Consider the following 19,666-nt stretch of genomic DNA (forward strand, 5'->3'; position numbering starts at 1 on the left):
CTATACTGTATGTGAGACTGTAAATGTTATTACATGACATATTATACATACATATACATATTACACAAAAAAGCTTGAGGCATGTAATGTAGTTGTTCAGGGATAACACTTTTGGATAACTATAGAAGTTGTACTGCTCTGTCATGGACTTGTGCAAAGTCACTGTATGGATGTACACAGTCATGTATAATATCCGCAACTGTTTACTAAGAATGCAGCTCACAGTACGGCAATCTATCTTCTCCGAGTAAGGACTTGAGCCACACTTGACGGTGATATTGTCACAGGTTGCCGTCTCTGACCTGCAGCATCCCCTGCTAGCACGGCCAAGTTATCGTTTCCTAGAGGAGAGTTCAACTACTACAGACGCTGTCACTCCAAGGTTTATGCTGTTGCACCCACAGGGGCTACAACGGTTGCTGTCTGGGTCGTGTTCATTACGTACCAAATGGAAGAAAACGGAAGAAAACAAGAGGGGACTATTCAGATGATGACAGTTTAAAATACAAGTAAAACAAAGGAGAGAGTAGGAGGGAGAGGAGAGGTTCATATAAATGCTGGTTCAGAGGGAGGGTAATTAAATGCTTAGTCATAGAACAGTAGCTCTGGGTTTTTGTGTTTCATTTCCTATTGTATCACTTGAAAAAGAAGAAGAGAAGAAGAGAAGAGGAGAGCAGCATAAAAACAGGTCACACTTTATTTGGATAATCCGCATGTTCGATCTTTAGATGCTCTACAGATGGTCATACTATCAACAAACTATCTTGATAAGCAACTACTTGCTAAGGTTACGGTTAGGTTTATAATAAGGGTTAGGGTAAGGGGATGGACTATCCAAATGAAGTGTTACCTAAAAACATCCCTACATATGATGGCCCATTCTCCCGAGTGGTGCAGCGGTCTAAGGCACTGAATCTCAGTGCAAGAGGTGTCACTGCAGTCCCTGGTTCAAATCCAGGCTGTATCACATCCGGCTGTGATTGGGAGTCCCATATGGCGGCGCACAATTGTCCCAGCGCCGTCTGGGTTTGGCCGGGTAGGCCGTCATTGTAAATAAGAATTTCTTCTTAACTGACTTGCCTAGTTAAATAAAGGTAAAAATCTAGATATTTTGACAGGACTATTCTTGTTAGCTCGAATGATTAAGTGTCACTATTTGAGAAGGTATGGTCACACAAATTTCCAAAGTGGCAAAGGACCGGATGGATATTGTCATTTATCAGCGTAGTAACCCCCCCCCCCCTCCCCAACACACATTTTATCAGCGTAGTAACCCCCCCCCCCCCCCCCCCCCCCCTCCCCAACACACACACACACAAACTGCTCACACACCTCTTGTTGGCGTCGAGATCATTTTGCAGTTTTAAAACTTATTTCCTGTAATTCTGAACATTTTGCCATGGGGCTGAGCTGAGAGAAAATGTTCCCGTTTTAAAACGAATTTCCTGCAATTCTACACATTTTGCCATGTCTTATGTGTGTTCATATGATCAGTAGCGACCCGTCATTTAGGGCAGGTGGGGCAGGCAATAAAAACATTGCCTATTTTGCATGTTATTTTTGCATTAATACGTGTCACATGTCAGTTTGTAAACAATGTAAAAAAATATATAAAATCATTGAGTTAATAAAGCCGCAGACCATCTTGGTCTCTTTTTTGCTTTCTTGAGTATGGCAGCTCCAAAATGCTGGTGATTCAACCTAGCTCAGCTTTCTGTTGTGGTGGGGCAGCCAGTGGAAAATATGGAGAGTAGGGGTTGGTAATGTTCTTGTAACGGCAGCCTTCCTCCTCTTCGTCTGAAGAGGAGGTGTAGCAGGGATCGGACCAAGACGCAGCGTAGTTGGTGCTCAACATATTTAATTACGAAAGAATAAACGTGAACACTTAACACAATACAAAAATAACAAAATAACAAACGTGTGGCAAACCGATACAGTCCTAGCTGGTGCAGAGAAAACACAGAGACAGGAAACAACCACCCACAAAATCCCAACACACAACAAGCCACCTATATATGATTCCCAATCAGAGACAACACAACACACCTGCCTCTGATTGAGAACCATATTAGGCCAAACATAGAAACAGACAAACTAGACACACAACATAGAATGCCCACCCAGCTCACGTCCTGACCAACACTAAAACAAGCAAAACACACAAGAACTATGGTCAGAACGTGACAGTTCTCTAGTTGTGCCAAGATTGGCTCATTGTTCTGTCACTCATGGGGAGACTACGTCACCGCAAAATCTATGGCTAGAGCTCGAAAATTCAAGCCCCTTGGGTGCTGCCACAGAGTTACATAAGAAATGCCCATCCAAGAAGGCTCAAGGTCATTGGCCACAGATAAAATGACATCAAATCACGTTATATCTACCGTAGCTTTGATTGGCCATCATACTTTCAAAAATCTTAGCTAGCAAGCTAGCAGTCATCATCATGAATCAAGTCGACAATCTACTGGCAAATCCTTTTCAATCCTTGTCATATGAAGAGAAATTATGAAGAGAAATTAGAGATAAAACGTATCGGTGTTCATCGGCCATTGGACATAAATATTACACAACAGGTTGGAAATCGCATATTCAACAATGAGTGGTTTGGAAGGAATCCGTGGCTAACTGCAAGCATTGCAAAGCAATCACTAGCCTGCTATTCAGTGGAGTGGGTGTGTGGTCCAAGTCTGGATTTAAGCGTCTCTTTCCAAGTTTAAAAGGATGAACATTCAACATTGGCCATGCTGTCAATCCAGCATGACTATGGCCACACTCAAAACAACTCGAAACTCAGAACTGGAAAATTTCAGACTTCAGTGAGTTCAAGAAAACTGGGAACTCAGAAAAATACGTTTTGAATGGTAATCCAACTCAGAATTGCAAGTCGGGAACTCAGGCCGCTTTCTAGAGGTCCGAACCTGAAGATCACTGACATCATCATGATTCGACTTAGTTTTTTTCCAGAGTTCCCAGTTGTCTTGTTAGCACCATAAATCCAGAGAATGCCAGACTTTGATGATAATGTTTGATGACAAATTTTGCCCACGAAGGACCGCCGCGCCACCTTCCTGTTCAAGTACAGCATAAGGTGAGTCCAAAAATGTCTTCGATGTTGCTGCATAAATTATGTAATATCTCAGGGAGATATGTATACTCTAGTTAAGAAAGTAATACTAAGTGTATGTTGTGTAGTAAGCTGTTAGTAGCCCATGTTCCTCACCCTAATAATTTGGTCCCTTTTTCCCCTCATAACTTAGCCTACTGTTCTGACTTAGTGATGTACATGTAGCCTATAGCCTGTTTAGAGTAGTGTCATCATCGAATATTGTAAGAGCTTTCGTTGTCTACTTATATGCCCCCTTTATTTGTCCTACGGTTCTGACTTGGTGTACAGGGAGAATACTGTAAGAACAGCCCATGTTCTGAATTCTGTCGCTGTACATTTCAAAAGTGCTAAACAAATAGTTATATTGACTACGTTACGGGTTGCCTCTAATCCGCTCGTCGTCCCCGTATGCCATAGTTTGTACATCTCATTTGCCAGTAGAAACCACATTTGTTTAAGCAAGTCAGCCATATTAACTATATATTTTTTTAAAGGCAGTAAATGAGGCTGAATGAACTGTTTCGCTGCCAGACAATGCTCTGCTGATAGCCAGGTGCAGCAGAGGTAAGTTGTTGGGACTGTTGTTGTGACTCTGCTGCTGGTGTAACAGTATAACTTTAGTACGTCCCCTCGCCCCGACGCGAACCAGGGACCCTCTGCACACATTAACAACAGTCACCCACGAAGCGTCGTTACCCATCGCTCCACAAAAGCCGTGGCCCTTAATAGTTAGCGTACCCGCTAACTAGCTAGCCATTTCACATCCGTTACACTGGGACAGCTTTATGTAGGCCCTAACAGTTTGTGGGCACCATTTGTCACCGTTCTAGTGCAATTCATGTATTGTTTAGTGTTGCGTTGTCTAAATCTAAAACTTTTTATTTTTGCCAAGATTTACATGCTAAAATCGCCACTGCATATGATATCTGAGTTGCTGAAGCATTACAACAAAGTAAGTATTAAGTTAAAAGCCCAACTGAGTTCCTTAACTTGGGTGGGCCGGGGGGGTTTTATTTTATTTTTTACATTTTAAGACCTGCGGTAAGTACCATAGTGAAAGAGAAAAACCACAGCACATTACCAATGGGGTATTGATGGAGTTCTTCTAAGCAAACTGATTTCTGGTCTTAGTCAATCCTCTCTCTCGCGCTCTCTTCAAAACCACAGTTTCCTTCTTTCATTGCCTGCTCCCTCCCTCCCTCCTTTTTTTTTAGTATTCTTCCCCTCATTCATTCCCCCAGGGTTTCTCTGAAATCCCTTAAATAATAGACACCGAGTGAAGGGCTTTGGGGGCGTGTGATGGATCGCCCCCCTTCTCTTTCCAGGCCGCTTATATTCTTGTTGTGCTACCTACTACTTATCCATCATCCCTGTAATGCCACATTGCTCTCAGGCGAGAGTGTCTAAACACCTATATTTACATCAGGCAAGCATGAAAAGACAGCTTTTTCCTTATGATTCGCTTTATGGTACATCACAATGAAAATGGGTCAGAGGCCTGCTCTGGGACTTTAATTTTGAAAATCTCAAATCCCCTGAGTTCTGTCTCATCTATCATGTTTGTGCATAAAAGCCATTCCCCGACAGACAGACCTGGACGTGCCCATGTATGGCCAAATACTATAGTTGAACTTGAATGAACTCCCAAACTATTACCTGTAACCTGTATGGCCTTAAACATAACTTTACATGTAAAAGTCACATTCTCAATGTAAAGCTGAGGTATGCTACAATCAGCACTTATTGGCCCCATTGGTCACTCATAATAATGGAAAAATGATGGAGAAATAGTAGTCACTCGTGCTTGTATGAATTAAGACTGTGCAAGACTAAAATAATTATCACAACAGGTTTCATTAAATCACCTGTATTCAACTACCAGTAATTTACACCAGACGAGCATGAAGGAACACAACAAATCATGTAATGTCTATTTGTTACCAGTCCAGTCCAGGTCTCTTCTCTTCTTGAATAGAGTGCCACTGACAGTTATATTAGCTTTGTGTCAGACAAAGCTAATATAAATGTTACTCTATACAAGACAAAGACAGAATGTCAAGTTCACAAAACCTGCTTTAGTAACTTTTATCACAAAAAAGCAGCAATGTTTTTCAAAAGTCAAATCAGCTGTCTATCTCTGAGTGAATCTAATTTTGAACACAGTTGGAATGACCCTGTCTCGACAAGTTCGGGCAGCATTTGACGTAATCTTCTTGCACCATGTTGGGTGTTGAAGGTGATTTTTAGATTTTTATAAGAGATTTAGCCACAGGTATCCAGAATGCACAGCACGGGCTGTACCAGAGAGGGGTCAGGACAGCACAGGAAATAAAGGACTCATATTGCACTCACTATAACTTCATCACTATGGTAATTCATCAAAAGCAGCATAAGAAAACCCAAAACAGAAGCAAAAGCAGGCATCATATGCCTACCTGGAATGTAGGATGAGAAGTCATTTTTAGTCTACTCTCTCGTGAATTGAGATGCAGGTCTTCAATGTCACTGTGCAACCTTGAAACAACAATATTAATCTTCAAAAATCCCAAAGTTTGCTTTCTTTTAAATCTCAGAGAACAGTTGAATAAGCTTGTCCTCTGTTTGCCACATCAGCGCAACCAAACCCTCACTGACCTCACTACCACGAACTAGCGTGTTGTGACCCCTAGTGGCCAGTAGAAACATTTTGTAAATCGATGTTTTCACACAAATTAGCGGTACTGATTGTATGCGTGGGAATCCCCTTCGTCCATCTCTCTATCAACAATCATCGCATGTTGAAGCATAATATGATTGCGTTTATGGATGACTGCATGCACAAATAAATCTTCAAATCCCATATGTATGGCTCAGCAAAGTGTATTCTGTCAAGTCTCTCAGTCAGAACAAAATCTCATGACAGGCTAAGAACTGTCTTTCTAGTCCAGCTCAAGCACAATATTTGGTACTATTTGCTGGTCATTCTAGTAAAAACATTTGATTGAAACATATGCCTAAAAGTTTTAGTGCCTCACGTTGCTAGGTAACGACAGCTGTTACCATGGGAGAGAAGTCCCCGGATAGAGACATTGTAGCTGATTGTAGTTCTTTAACTACAGAATAGTGTCATCAACATTGATTTTCCCATTATTATATCAGCCGGGTAGAATGGTGGACTACAGTAGCTACTTCGCCTACAACTCATCATAACAATGGCTGTATGAGTTGGTGCCAGAGGTGGTCTTTCAAGCGGTGTGGCAGTGGCACTTTGAAAACTTTGTGAGAAATGTCACAAACGAAGCTTTGTGATACATTTTAGGAATGGCATTTGCTAAGAAACGACATGTTGCTAGAATGGATATACTGTCGCGAAAGCACCAGCGACAGGTAGGCTAATTATGACATACTGTAATGGAACGTTTCGGGTGTATTGGAATGTTTCAAATCATTCTGTGTGGATAAAATTGCATCGCACGTTGGTGTGCGCGGGTTTTGCAGTGGGTTCGTGTGTTTTAGACACATATTTCAAAGGGTTTAGTATTAAAACATGTTATATCCGCTGTAAAACCACTGCCTCTAGTTTGACGTTACTTATTTAATTGACAATTTCCTAAATTAAAATGGAACGCTTAAAAGAGGTAGGCTATGCTTTGTTTTGATAACTGAATTATGCATACCACATAAGTGTGTTTGTGAATGTAGTGGCCAGAGAGCCTTGCTCAGCTGAGTGAGAGTTTCTTTTTGAACTGCAGATGGAGGATGATTCTATATATAACATGAGTCATGCAAGTGGACTACCTGGTCTCCCACCTCAGCCCCAGGCCTCTAGTGAAGAACCGTCAGAGCTTTACCAAGTAAGACCTTTATGTAAAGAAGCCAGTCCCTAAAGTGCTATTGATAGGGGGAAAAATATTAGTGTGTTCCTTTGTGTGCATACCTACTAGGACGATTCCATGTTATTCCTGCAAGTTAACTCATTACTTTTAAATTGTTCCAGATTGTTCTCAGGCACAGCCATCACCCACCCATCCTCCAGAACACCTCTTGGACTCTGGCTGTCCCTTATAAGGAACAACGGCACCATCGCACCCCCAGTGAGTCCATTGGGAACAACTACAGCCCCCAGGCTCGTCACCTGAAGATCAGAAACCTACAGAGGAGACCTGGAACCGTCAAAGACTCACTTGGGGATGTACCTGCACCTTGTATCCTTTTGACATTTTCATATGTGAATAATTCTTATTCTGATTCATCCCATTGTTGCTCCTTTGCTGACCACCTGATCGGTGCTGAATTGAGTGGCATCAAAACAATAATATCCAAAACAAGATAGAACATTTTATCTTAATTCTCATTTAGCATCTAGCCCAGCTGAGAAGAGGAAGAGACTCGCCCCCAGGGGATGGTAAGATACCTATCAAATATGAAATCTGGACAAAGGGGTGTCATTGAAGTGGTCTTTGTAATGCTTTGTCATCTCAATCCCAGGGATTCAGCTCCTGACACCTCGAACTCACCTGGACTTAAGCTCAGCCCCAGAGAGCCTCTGCCCCCCATCAGCCGACCCCTGACTCCCAAACAGCAGCTGGACATCATGCGGAGCCAAGAGGAACAGATGTGGCCTTTTGAGACAGAACCTACAGAAAGAGACCTGAAGGTAAGCATCCAGAATAAATAGATAGGGAAATAGAATAGATAGGGAAATATAATGGAATATGGAAGGAAATAGAATAGATAAGGAAATATTATATATTATATAGAATTACATAGAATGTAATCAAATAGAGGAGAATAGAATAGTGGGAATAGAATAGAGCAGGCAATTAGAATAGTATAGCCTCCAGTCCGTTCAACCAATTTAGTCAGTCAATTGTTCCATTGCTTTCACTCTTTTGGCAGCTTGTTAATTTTGGATGTTTACTTGATGTGTTTTGCTGGTTTCTACAGAGGTACTTGTACTACATTAGTAACGGCGTCCACAGCCCAATGCTGGCCCACCAGCCCCCCCAGCAGATTAAGAACATAATGAAGCTCCTGCCCCCTGGCATTCAGGACAGCAGCAGGGACATGGAGATACTGAAGGGGAAGCTGCTAGACGAGGTCAACAAAGACTACGGCTTCAGTCTCAGGAAGAGCATAGGTAGCAGGAGGATTTGTTACATGACTGCAATGTTTCTTACATGTACTGCAATACTACTTTCATTTATTAAATGAGTGTACTAATAATGTAGATAATCATTTTAATTGTACTATCCAGCAACAACTTAAAATAATATAGCCTACACATATTCGCAAACATTCCTATTAAAGCAATGTGGTTGTCTATCAAATCACCCTTCCCCCATTGAAAGTTCCCTTGCCTCCATGTTTTCTGTCTTTCCTCTTGGATTCAACCAGTTGACTACATCCTGAGGGACCCGTCGGAGAGACAGCGTTTGTTCATCTCCAGCATCCCCAGGCCCTTCCCCAGGAGGGTGATCCGAGGGCCCGTCCCCTGGGCCTGCAACTACAGCCAGGCCCACACCTGGCAGAGCCAGCACCTCTTCACTCTCAACCCCATGATGTTCCACCTGCAGGACCTCTGGGTGAACAGGTAGCCTAGTAGCCTGAGCAAAGACTGGCTTAAAATGAGCATCAACTGTAACCGTCTTCCATTTTGTGTCAGGGTTTGTAGTTCCAGTAAACTAGGTAACAAAATGGTTTGCGTAGGTTTACATTCCCCAAATCACAGATCACATTTGGTAGTAGGTCTATGTGTGGCAGAATACACTGTTTCTCTGGAAACCAATCTCATAATGGCATATAAACTGTTTACCCAAAAAAACATAAGGAAGCAAAACTAAGCTCAGTACCATAACACAAGCTAAACAATTGTTTAAATGCTCTAAGAGCTAATCTCCTCTCTGTGGATCAGAAGATAGAGTTTCAGATACAGTTTCTTAATGGACTTGCCTGAGCCTATGCATGGTGCTCTGTTGATCTCCCGTATTAACCTGCATTAGCTGATCAAACCAAGTGAATCACCATGAACCCCTACTGTTAATAACCATGTCTTAAATGTCTCAAATAAGAGTTGATCGGTGTGCGAAATTAAAGTGGACACACAGTTCAGATAATACAAGTTAACCCTTATGTCTCTGTCTTTCTTTTCTCATCCTTTCAGTTTCTCCTCCTTGAGGTTTGTGAGACTAGGGGACCTTTTCTCTGCCAACTTCCCCCTGCTGCCCACCGAGTTTGAAGAGCTGATTCAGAGACAGTGCCAAATCACCAGGGACGACCTGGCTAATAGGTTAGTAACCTACTGTCTTCAGTCAGTCAGGCAGTTAATCAAACAATCAGTGAAACAGTCAGTCAGCCAGCCAGACAGACGGGTAGACAGTCAGTCAAGTCAACCAGATAGACAGACAGTCAGAGCCTGTAAGACAGTCAGTCAGCCAGGTAGACAGACAGACGGGTTGACATACAGGTCGGCAGATAGGCCAAGGTCTGCATGGCTAATCCCGGTGTTGTAGTGAGAGTCTCATGTTTTCTCCTTGTTCACTCTGTCATACCCCTGTCGTGTCTTTCTTCTCACTTAAGGATTCCATTGCAACCTGCTGTGTTTAGAGCAAGGGACCAGTAAACATGATTTGTGGCTGAAATATGAGCCATTGAAATTTCACAAAAATGTGTTGATTTTTTTTCTGAGTTTGTGCCTGCTTGGATACCATTGTTCTCTGATAGTTCAGTCTCCCTTGCCAACCACAGTAGAGCCAAAGGAGATCATGTTCTGGTGTGGCGCTGCCTAAACATTGCACCAGTTGCACCAATGCCTAAACATTGCACCAGTTGCTAGGTTTCGTCCTTTTTCTGGAGGCGGAAACTACATCATAGAGTAACATACATACAGGGGACCAGCAAGCAAGCACCTACTGTATCAGACCACTGTCGGCGGCAGAATGCTGGTGGCAACTTTCCTATCAACCACTGGTGGCAAAATGGTGTCACACCGCTGCCAGCAAGCCTCTATTCAATCACTGGGGGCATATACAGTGAACAAAAATATAAATGCAAAATGTAAAGTGTTGGTCCTATTTTTCATAAGCTGAAATAAAAGATCCCTGCCATTTACTATATGCACAAAAAGCTAATTTCTCTCAAATGTTGTGCACAAATTTGTTACATCCCTGTTATTGAGCATTTCTCCTTTGCCAAGATAATCCATCCAACTGACAGGTGTGGCATATCAAGAAGCTGATTAAACAGCATGATCATTACATAGGTGCACCTTGTGATGGGAACAATAAAAGGCCACTCTAACATGTGCAGTTTTGTCACACAACACAATGACCGATGTTTCAAGTTTTGAGGGAGTGTGCAATTGGCTTGCTGACTGCAGGAATGTCCACCAGAGTTGTTGCCAGAGAATTGAATGTTAATCTCTCTACCATAAACCGCCTCCAATGTTGTTTTAGGGAATTTGGCAGTACGTTCAACCGGCCCCACAATCGCAGACCATGTGTAACCACACCAGACCAGGACCTCCACATCCGGCTTCTGAGACAAGCCACCCACACAGCTGATGAAACTGTGGGTTTGCACAACCGAAGAATCACACAAACTGTCAGAAACCGTCTCAGGGAAGCTCATCTGCGTACTCGTTGTCCTCACCAGGGTCTTGACCTGACTGCAGTTTGGCATCGTAACCGACTTCAGTGGGAAGATGCTCACCTTTGATGGCCACTGTTATTCTGGAGAAGTGCGCTCTTCACAGATGAATCCGGTTTCAACTGTACCGGGCAGATGGCAGATGGCAGAAGGCGTGTATGGCGTTGTGCAAGTGGTTTGCTCATGTCAACATTGTGAACAGAGTGCCTCACGGTGGCGGTGGGGTTATGGTATGGGCAAGGATAAGTTGTGGACAACGAACACAATTGCATTTTATTGATGGCAATTTGAATGCACAGAGATACCATGATAAGATCCTGAGGCCCATTGTCGTGCCATTCATCTGCCGCCATCACCTCATGTTTCAGCATGATAATGCATGGCCCCATGTCTCAAGGATGAAGCTGAAAATGACCCAGTTCTTCCATGGCCTGCATACTCACCAGACATGTCACCCATTGAGCATGTTTGGGATGCTCTGGATCGACGCGTACGACAGCGTATTCCAGTTCCCGCCAATATCCAGCAACTTCATACAGCCATTGAAGAGGAGTGGGACAACATTCCACAGGCCACAATCAACAGCCTGATCAACTAAGCGAAGGACATGTGTTGCGCTGGATGAGGCAAATGGTGGTCACACCAGATACTGATTGGTGTTCTGATACATGCCCCTACCTTTTTTTTAAGGTATCTGTGACCAACAGATGCGTATCTGTATTCCCAGTCATGTGAAATCCATAGATTAGGGCCTAATAAATGTATTTCAATTGACTGATTTCCTTATATGAACTGTAACTCAGTTTAATCTATGAAATTGTTGCATATTGTGTATATATTATTGTTCGGTGTACATACAACAATCCCTCATTTGGACTATATGAGACCCCAGTGTCTGTGTTTTGCAGGTGGCTGCCGCGCTGTGTGTCCCTGTTTGTCACCTATAAGGACCTTTGGCTGCCCCTGGTGCCCCAGAGTGACCACGTGGCCCCAGTCAGTGCCCAGGAGTTCTTCTCCTGCGTGGCCACCCTCATGTCCCTGCAGCTCCGGAGCCTGATCATTGCCTCCCTGCAGGACCTGCTCCAATTCTTCACCCTGCACCAGGTCTGTCTAACCACTCAACTCTGCCAGGGTTCAACCACGGTTCAACTATCTATACAAGGGGTGTCAAACATATGGCCCGCGAGCCCATTCAATCCGGCCTGTTATCCCTGTTATTTTTCTTGTGGGACGATCTCAATCGACATTCAAATGACTAAAACCAAATCGAAACTGTGTCGAAATAATAATGGACCTACAGTTGAAGTCGGACGTTTACATACACTTAGGTTGGAGTCATTAAAAGTTGTTTTTCAACCACTCCACACATTTTTTGTTAACAAACTATAGTTTTGGCAAGTTGGTGAGGACATCTACTTTGTACATGACACAAGTAATTTTTACAACAATTGTTTACAGACAGATTATTTCACTTATAATTCACTGTATCACAATTCCAGTAGGTCAGAAGTTTACATACACTAAGTTGACTGTGCCTTTAAACAGCTTGGAAAATTCCAGAAAATGATGTCATGGCTTTAGAAGCTTCTGATAGGCTAATTTACATAATTTGAGTCAATTGGAGGTGTACCTGTGGATGTATTTCAAGGCCTGCCTTCAAACTCAGTGCCTCTTTGCTTGACATCATGGGAAAATCAAAAGAAATCAGCCAAGACCTCAGAAAAAAATTGTAGACTTCCACAAGTCTGGTTCATCCTTGGGAGCAATTTCCAAACGCCTGAAGGTACCACGTTCATCTGTACAAACAATAGTACACAAGTATAAACACCATGGGACCACCATGGGACGTCATACTGTTTAGGAAGGAGACGCGTTTTGTCTCCTAGAGATGAACGTACTTTGGTGCGAAAAGTGCAAATCAATCCCAGAACAACAACAAAGGACCTTTTTGAAGATGCTGGAGGAAACAGGTACAAAAGTATCTATATCCACAGTAAGACGAGTCCTATATCGACATAACATGAAAGGCCACTCAGCAAGGAAGAAGCCACTGCTCCAAAACTGCCATAAAAAAGCCAGACTACGGTTTGCAACTGCACATGGGGACAAAGATTGTACTTTTTGGGGAAATGTCCTCTGGTCTGATAAAACAAAAATAGAACTGTTTGGCCATAATGACCATCGTTATGTTTGGAGGCAAAAGGGGGAGGCTTGCAAGCCGAAGAACACCATCCCAACCGTGAAGCACAGGGGTGGCAGCATCATGTTGTGGGGGTGCTTTGCTGCAGGAGGGACTGGTGCACTTCACAAAATAGATTGCATCATGAGGATGGAAAATTATGTGGATATATTGAAGCAACATCTCAAGACATCAGTCATGAAGTTAAAGCTTGGTCGCAAATGGGTCTTCCAAATGGACAATGACCCCAAGCATACTTCCAAAGTTGTGGCAAAATGGCTTAAGGACAACAAAGTCAAGGTATTGGAGTGGCCATCACAAAGCCCTGACCTCAATCCTATTGTTATGTCCGTTGTTGGAATGAGACCAAGGTGCAGCGTTGTAAGCGTACATCTTTCTTTATTTGATGAACACCAAAAATTATATATATATATATATATATATATATATATATATATATATATATATATAAACGAACGTAACGTTGTGCAGTCTACACAGTAACTATACAAAATCAAGATCCCACAAATTAAGGTGGAAAACAGGCTGCCTAAGTATGATCCCCAATCAGAGACAACGATAGACAGCTGCCTCTGATTGGGAACCATACCCGGCCAACAAAGAAATAGAACACATAGATTGCCCACCCTAGTCACACCGTGACCTAACCGAAATAGAGAATAAAAAGGATCTCTAAGGTCAGGGCGTGACACCTATAGATCATTTGTGGGCAGAACTGAAAAAGTGTGTGCGAGCAAGGAGGCCTACAAACCTGACTCAGTTACACCAGCTCTGTCAGGAGGAATGGGCCAAAATTCACCCAACTTATTGTGGGAAGCTTGTGGAAGGCTACCCAAAACGTTTGACCCAAGTTAAACAATTTAAAGGCAATTCTACCAAATACTAATTTAATGTATGTAAACTTCTGACCCACTGGGAATGTGATGAAAGAATTAAAAGCTGAAATAAATCATTCTCTCTACTATTATTCTGACATTTCACATTCTTAAAATAAAGTGGTGATCCTAACTGACCTAAAACAGGACATTTTTAATAGGATTAAATGTCAGGAATTGTGAAAAACTGAGTTCAAATGTATTTGGCTAAGGTGTATGTAAACTTCCGACTTCAACTGTATGTAAGAATGCTGTTTATTGACTATAGCTCAGCATTCAACACCATAGTACCCTCCAAGCTCATCATTAAACTCGAGGCCCTTGGTCTGAACCCCGCTCTGTGCAACTGGGACCTAGACTTTCTGACGGTCAGGTGGTGAAGGTAGGAAACATTAATTCCACTCCGCTGATCCTCAACACTGGGTCCCCACAAGGGTGCTTGCTCAGCCACCTCCTGTACTCCCTGTCCACCCATGACTGCGTGGCCAAGCACGCCTCCAACTCAATCATCAAGTTTGCCGACGACACAACAGTAGTAAGCTTGATTACCAATGATGTCACACCTGCCTTCCCTCGTCACTCGCATCAGCGTTATTGGACTCATCTGGACTCACTTATCACATGTTCATTTCCTCCCCTATATTTGTCTGTTCCCTTGCTCTGTTCCCTGCTGCTGCATTGATTGTCTTTTGTCTTAGTTTCTGTTTGCTGACGCTGTGCCTGTCTCGTTATATGTCCGTCATTTATTAAATGTTTACTCCCCATGCCTGCGTCGTCTCTCCAGCGTCATTCCGCGTGACAGAATGCAGCAGCCATACATACGAAGCATCGGGGAGTACTGGCGTTCCGGTTGGAATGGTGGCAGCGGCTCTGGGTTGCCACCGATGGAACCGGGGAAGCCTAGCCAGCTCATCGGGCTTTCACACCCTAGCTGGCTCGAGAGGTTTCCTTGCCCTGGTTGGCTCGGATGGCGTCCATCCCACGTCGGGCCTCAGCCGGAATTTCAGTTCTTGTTCGCCCAGGTGGTCCAGGAGTGTTTTTGTTTTGTTGGTGACGTCGGGGTGGATTCCGCCGCCGATGGAACCGGGGGTGCCTAAGCCAGCCTGTCGGGCTTCCACGCCCTGACTGGTTCGAAAGGTTTTCCTGGCTCGGCGGCTTCCCATTCCACATCACACGCCACTGGATCATCGGGCTCCCCTTCTTCAGCGGGATCGACAGGCGTCTTGCCTCAGCCGGATCGTCAGGCTCCCATGCCTGAGCCGGCTCGCCAGGCTTTCACGCTCCTGCCGGTTCGTCGGGCTGTCACGCCCCAACCGGCTTGCCCTGCGCCTATGTCTCGGCCGGTTTGCCCAGGTGGGACGCCGTGTGGCATCCCAAGAGGGAGGGGTACTGTCACGTCTGCTCCCGCTCTTCCCTTCCCCTGGCGCTTGAGGGCGCCAGATTACCCTGCATCACACGCTCCTGCCATCCATCACCCACACCTGCCTTCCCTCGTCACTCGCATCAGCGTTAATGGACTCACCTGGACTCACTTATTACATGTTCATTTCCTCCCCTATATTTGTCTGTTCCCTTTCTCTGTTCCCCTGCTGCTGCATTGATTGTTTCTTGTCTACGTTTCTGTTTGCTGACGCTGTGCTTGTCTCGTTATATGTCCGTCATTTATTAAATGTTACTCCCCGTACCTGCTTCGTCTCTCCAGCGTCATTCCGCATGACAGAATGCAGCAGCCAACATACGAAGCATCGGGGTGTACTGGCGTTCCGGTTGGAATGGTGGCAGCGGCTCTGGGTCGCCACCAATGGAACTGGGGAAGCCTAGCCAGCTTATCGGGCTTTCACGCCCTAGCTGGCTCGAGAGGTTTCCTTGCCCCGGTTGGTTCGGATGGCGCCCATCCCACGTCGGGCCTCAGCTGGATCGTCAGTTTTTGCTCGCTCAGCCGGTCCAGGAGTTTTTTTTGTTTGTCTTGTGTTTTGTTGGTGACGTTGGGGTGGAATCCGCTGCCGATGGAACCGGGGTGCCTAAGCTAGCCCGTCAGGCTTTCACGCCCTGGCTGGCTCGAGAGGTTTTCCTGGCTCGGCGGCTTCCCATCCCACGTCACACTCCACGGGATCATCGCGTCTTGCCTCAGCCGGATCGTCAGGCTCCCATGCCTGAGCCGGCTCGCCAGGCTCTCACGCTCCTGCCGGTTCGTCGGGCTTTCACGCCTCAACTGGCTTGCCCTGCGCCCATGTCTCGGCCGGTTCGCCCAGGTGGGACTCCGGGTGGCGTCCCAAGAGGGAGGGGTACTGTCACGTCTGCTCCCGCTCTTCCCTTCCCCTGGCGCTTGAGGGCGCCAGATTACCCTGCATCACACGCTCCTGCCATCAAAATCAAATCAAATCAATTTATATAGCCCTTCTTACATCAGCTGATATATCAAAGTGCTGTACAGAAGCCCAGCCTAAAACCCCAAACAGCAAGCAATGCAGGTGTAGAAGCACAGTGGCTAGGAAAAACTCCCTAGAAAGGCCAAAACCTAGGAAGAAACCTAGAGAGATACCAGGCTATGAGGGGTGGCCAGTCCTCTTCTGGCTGTGCCGGGTGGAGATTATAACAGAACATGGCCAAGATGTTCCAATGTTCATAAATGACCAGCATGGTCAAATAATAATAATCACAGTAGTTGTCGAGGGTGCAACAAGTCAGCACCTCAGGAGTAAATGTCAGTTGGCTTTTCATAGCCAATCATTGAGAGTATCTCTACCGCTCCTGCTGTCTCTAGAGAGTTGAAAACAGCAGGTCTGGGACAGGTAGCACGTCCGGTGAACAGGTCAGGGTTCCATAGCCGCAGGCAGAACAGTTGAAACTGGAGCAGCAGCACGGCCAGGTGGACTGGGGACAGCAAGGAGTCATCATGCCAGGTAGTCCTGAGGCATGGTCCTAGGGCTCAGGTCCTCCGAGAGAGAGAAAGAAAGAAAGAAAGAAAGAAAGAAAGAAAGAAAGAAAGAAAGAAAGAAAGAAAGAAAGAGAGCGAGAATTAGAGAGAGCATACTTAAATTCACACAGGACACCGGATAAGACAGGAGAAATACTTCAGATATAACAGACTGACCCTAGCCCCCTGACACATAAACTACTGCAGCATAAATACTGGAGGCTGAGACAGGAGGGGTCAGGAGACACTGTGGCCCCATCCGATGATACCCCCGGACAGGGCCAAACAGGCAGGATATAACCCCAACCACTTTGCCAAAGCACAGCCCCCACACCACTAGAGGGATATCTTCAACCACCAACTTACCATCCTGAGACAAGGCCGAGTATAGCCCACAAAGATCTCCGCCACGGCACAACCCAAGGGGGGCGCCAACCCAGACAGGAAGACCACGTCAGCGACTCAACCCACTCAAGTGACACACCCCTCCTAGGGACGGCATGGAAGAGCACCAGTAAGCCAGTGACTCAGCCCCTGTAATAGGGTTAGAGGCAGAGTATCCCAGTGGAGAGAGGGGAACCAGCCAGGCAGAGACAGCATGGGCGGTTCGTTGCTCCAGAGCCTTTCCGTTCACCTTCACACTCCTGGGCCAGACTACACTCAATCATATGACCTACTGAAGAGATGAGTCTTCAGTAAAGACTTAAAGGTTGAGACCGAGTCTGTGTCCGTTACATGGGTAGGCAGACCATTCCATAAAAATTGAGCTCTCTATCCATCACCCACACCTGCCTTCCCTCGTCACTCGCATCAGCGTTATTGGACTCACCTGGACTCACTTATCACATGTTAATTTCCTCCCCTATATTTGTCTGTTCCCTTGCTTTGTTCCCTGCTGCTGCATTGATTGTCGTTTGTCTTAGTTCCTGTTTGCTGACGCTGTGCCTGTCTCGTTATATGTTCATCATTTATTAAATGTTTACTCCCCGTACCTGCTTCGTCTCTCCAGCGTCATTCCGCGTGACAGTAGATGTCCTAACCGACTTGCCAAAAGTATAGTTTGTTAACAAGAAATTTGTGGAGTGGTTGAAAAACGAGTTTTAATGACTCCAACCTAAGTGTATGTAAACTTCCGACTTCAACTGTAGGTATTCCCCTTGTCCAGATGGGATAGGGCAGTGTGCAGAGTGATGCCGATTGCATCGTCTGTGAGTTTGATGCCCCTGATCTATAATTACACACATGGTTTACCCTAACTTGATTACACCCGTTTGATCAGACCAGATCCGCTCTACACTTGATATAGAAACACATACTGTGCCTATATATTTAAATTAGTTCATTATAAAGAAAACCAATGTTATTTTTTCTGTTCTCTATGATTTGTTGGACAGGATGGGAATGACTTCGGTGAAGTGTTTGACGAGATGCGCTTCGTGCAGCCTCAGGTGCTGCTGGTCAAGCTGAGGGTGGAGGAGCCTCGCATTGTCTTTCTGCCCAGCCTTCAAGAATGCTGGGAGCTCATCCACCGGGGCTTCATGGAGATCATCAAGAGCGCCCAGAAACTCCCACGGGTATAAAAAAAAGAACTCTCAGCCTCCTGTCCTTTCAGTTCTTCATGATTAATGTTCAGTTGTTTATCTAATCTGTTCAATCTATTTCTGGAAATAAAACATTTCCAATATTAACAGTTTAAAGGGGCAGTGCAGTCCTGTTTTATGATATTTACACCCTATGAGGTTGAAATAAAACTCTGAAATTGTGAAAAATATGATAATGCCCTTTTAGTATAAGAGATTTTGAAAATAAATCCTGGAATTTCAGCCTGTTTAGATGGGATGGAGTTTTTGGCCCACATCATGACATCACAATCTGATCAGATTATTCTGACCAATGACCATTCATCTTTTATTTGTACATGTATCCTCATACTTTGAAGTGGTAAGCGGGGTAGGCTCAGAGTCTAGATGATCCTAACCGCACAGACTGATAATTTCAATGGCAAAAGGAGGCTCAGGGAAATAAATGATTAAACAAATATTTTGAGTTATTTTCATGGAAAAAACGTATTTATTTATTAAACATACAGTGATGATTTAAAAAATGTAATAAAAAAAGACTGCATGTGGGCTTTAAAATCGCTTATTCACATTTGTACCCATTGAATGTGACCTCTATCTACAAAAAAACTAATATAATTAATCTGTTCTGGTGCTTAGCATGGAAAGGATTGTGACTGACAGTTTGTCTGGTCTTCTCTGTACAGGTGGAGTGTAACCTGTTCCCAGAAATCCAGGGACAAGGCCTTTATCTGCACTCCGTCAGACCTGACGAGCTGCTGGTCACAGACCTGATCAACAGAGCCAAGAGCATCTTCCAGAAGAACACTGTGGGACCAAAGAAGTATGGGGACATAACTAAACCTATACTACCTAAATTTGAGTCAACTATCTGACATTCTACTTTCTTCCAATACTTTTATGTTAACCTGTTTGGTGGATGAAGGCTCTTTTAAGAAAATTACTCATTGCAATATTTCAATATGATCTCCAGGTACCTGAACGTGTATAAGAAGTACAGCAACCTACTAGACAACACTGCAAAGCAGGATATAGTGGCGTTCCTCAAAGAAAAACACTCCCTGCAAGGTTTTACTAAGGTAGATTTGCCTCTCTGCCTTCTTTCCTTCAAACACTACTAGTAGACCTACAGTACCAGTCAAAAGTTTGGACACACCTACTTATTCAAGGGTTACTATTTTCTACATTGTACAATAATAGTGAAGACATCAAAACTATGAAATAACACATGTGGAATCATGTAGTAACCATAAAAGTGTTAAACAAATCAAAATACATTTTATAGCCACCCTTTGCCTTGATTACAGTTTTGCACACTCTTGGCATTCTCTCAACCAGCTTCACCTGGAATGCTTTTCCAAC

At 44.4% G+C, this 19,666-nt stretch overlaps 1 protein-coding gene across 1 annotated transcript in view; it reads left to right on the forward strand.

The window, feature by feature from the left end:
• The first annotated feature begins 6,439 nt into the window (after positions 1–6,439).
• Positions 6,440–19,666, forward strand: part of dnah3 (dynein axonemal heavy chain 3) — a 47,141-nt gene continuing 33,914 nt past the window's right edge. The window contains exons 1-11 of the mRNA XM_038990260.1: positions 6,440–6,472; positions 6,820–6,939; positions 7,083–7,277; positions 7,614–7,742; positions 8,033–8,225; positions 8,483–8,678; positions 9,249–9,374; positions 11,641–11,836; positions 18,119–18,298; positions 18,991–19,127; positions 19,278–19,383. Coding sequence (XP_038846188.1) covers positions 6,440–6,472; positions 6,820–6,939; positions 7,083–7,277; positions 7,614–7,742; positions 8,033–8,225; positions 8,483–8,678; positions 9,249–9,374; positions 11,641–11,836; positions 18,119–18,298; positions 18,991–19,127; positions 19,278–19,383 — 1,611 coding nt within the window. The remainder of the gene's footprint in view (positions 6,473–6,819; positions 6,940–7,082; positions 7,278–7,613; positions 7,743–8,032; positions 8,226–8,482; positions 8,679–9,248; positions 9,375–11,640; positions 11,837–18,118; positions 18,299–18,990; positions 19,128–19,277; positions 19,384–19,666) is intronic.

This window comes from Salvelinus namaycush, chromosome 4 (assembly GCF_016432855.1).
Source record: "Salvelinus namaycush isolate Seneca chromosome 4, SaNama_1.0, whole genome shotgun sequence".
In the NCBI taxonomy this organism is placed as follows: Eukaryota; Metazoa; Chordata; class Actinopteri; order Salmoniformes; family Salmonidae; genus Salvelinus; species Salvelinus namaycush.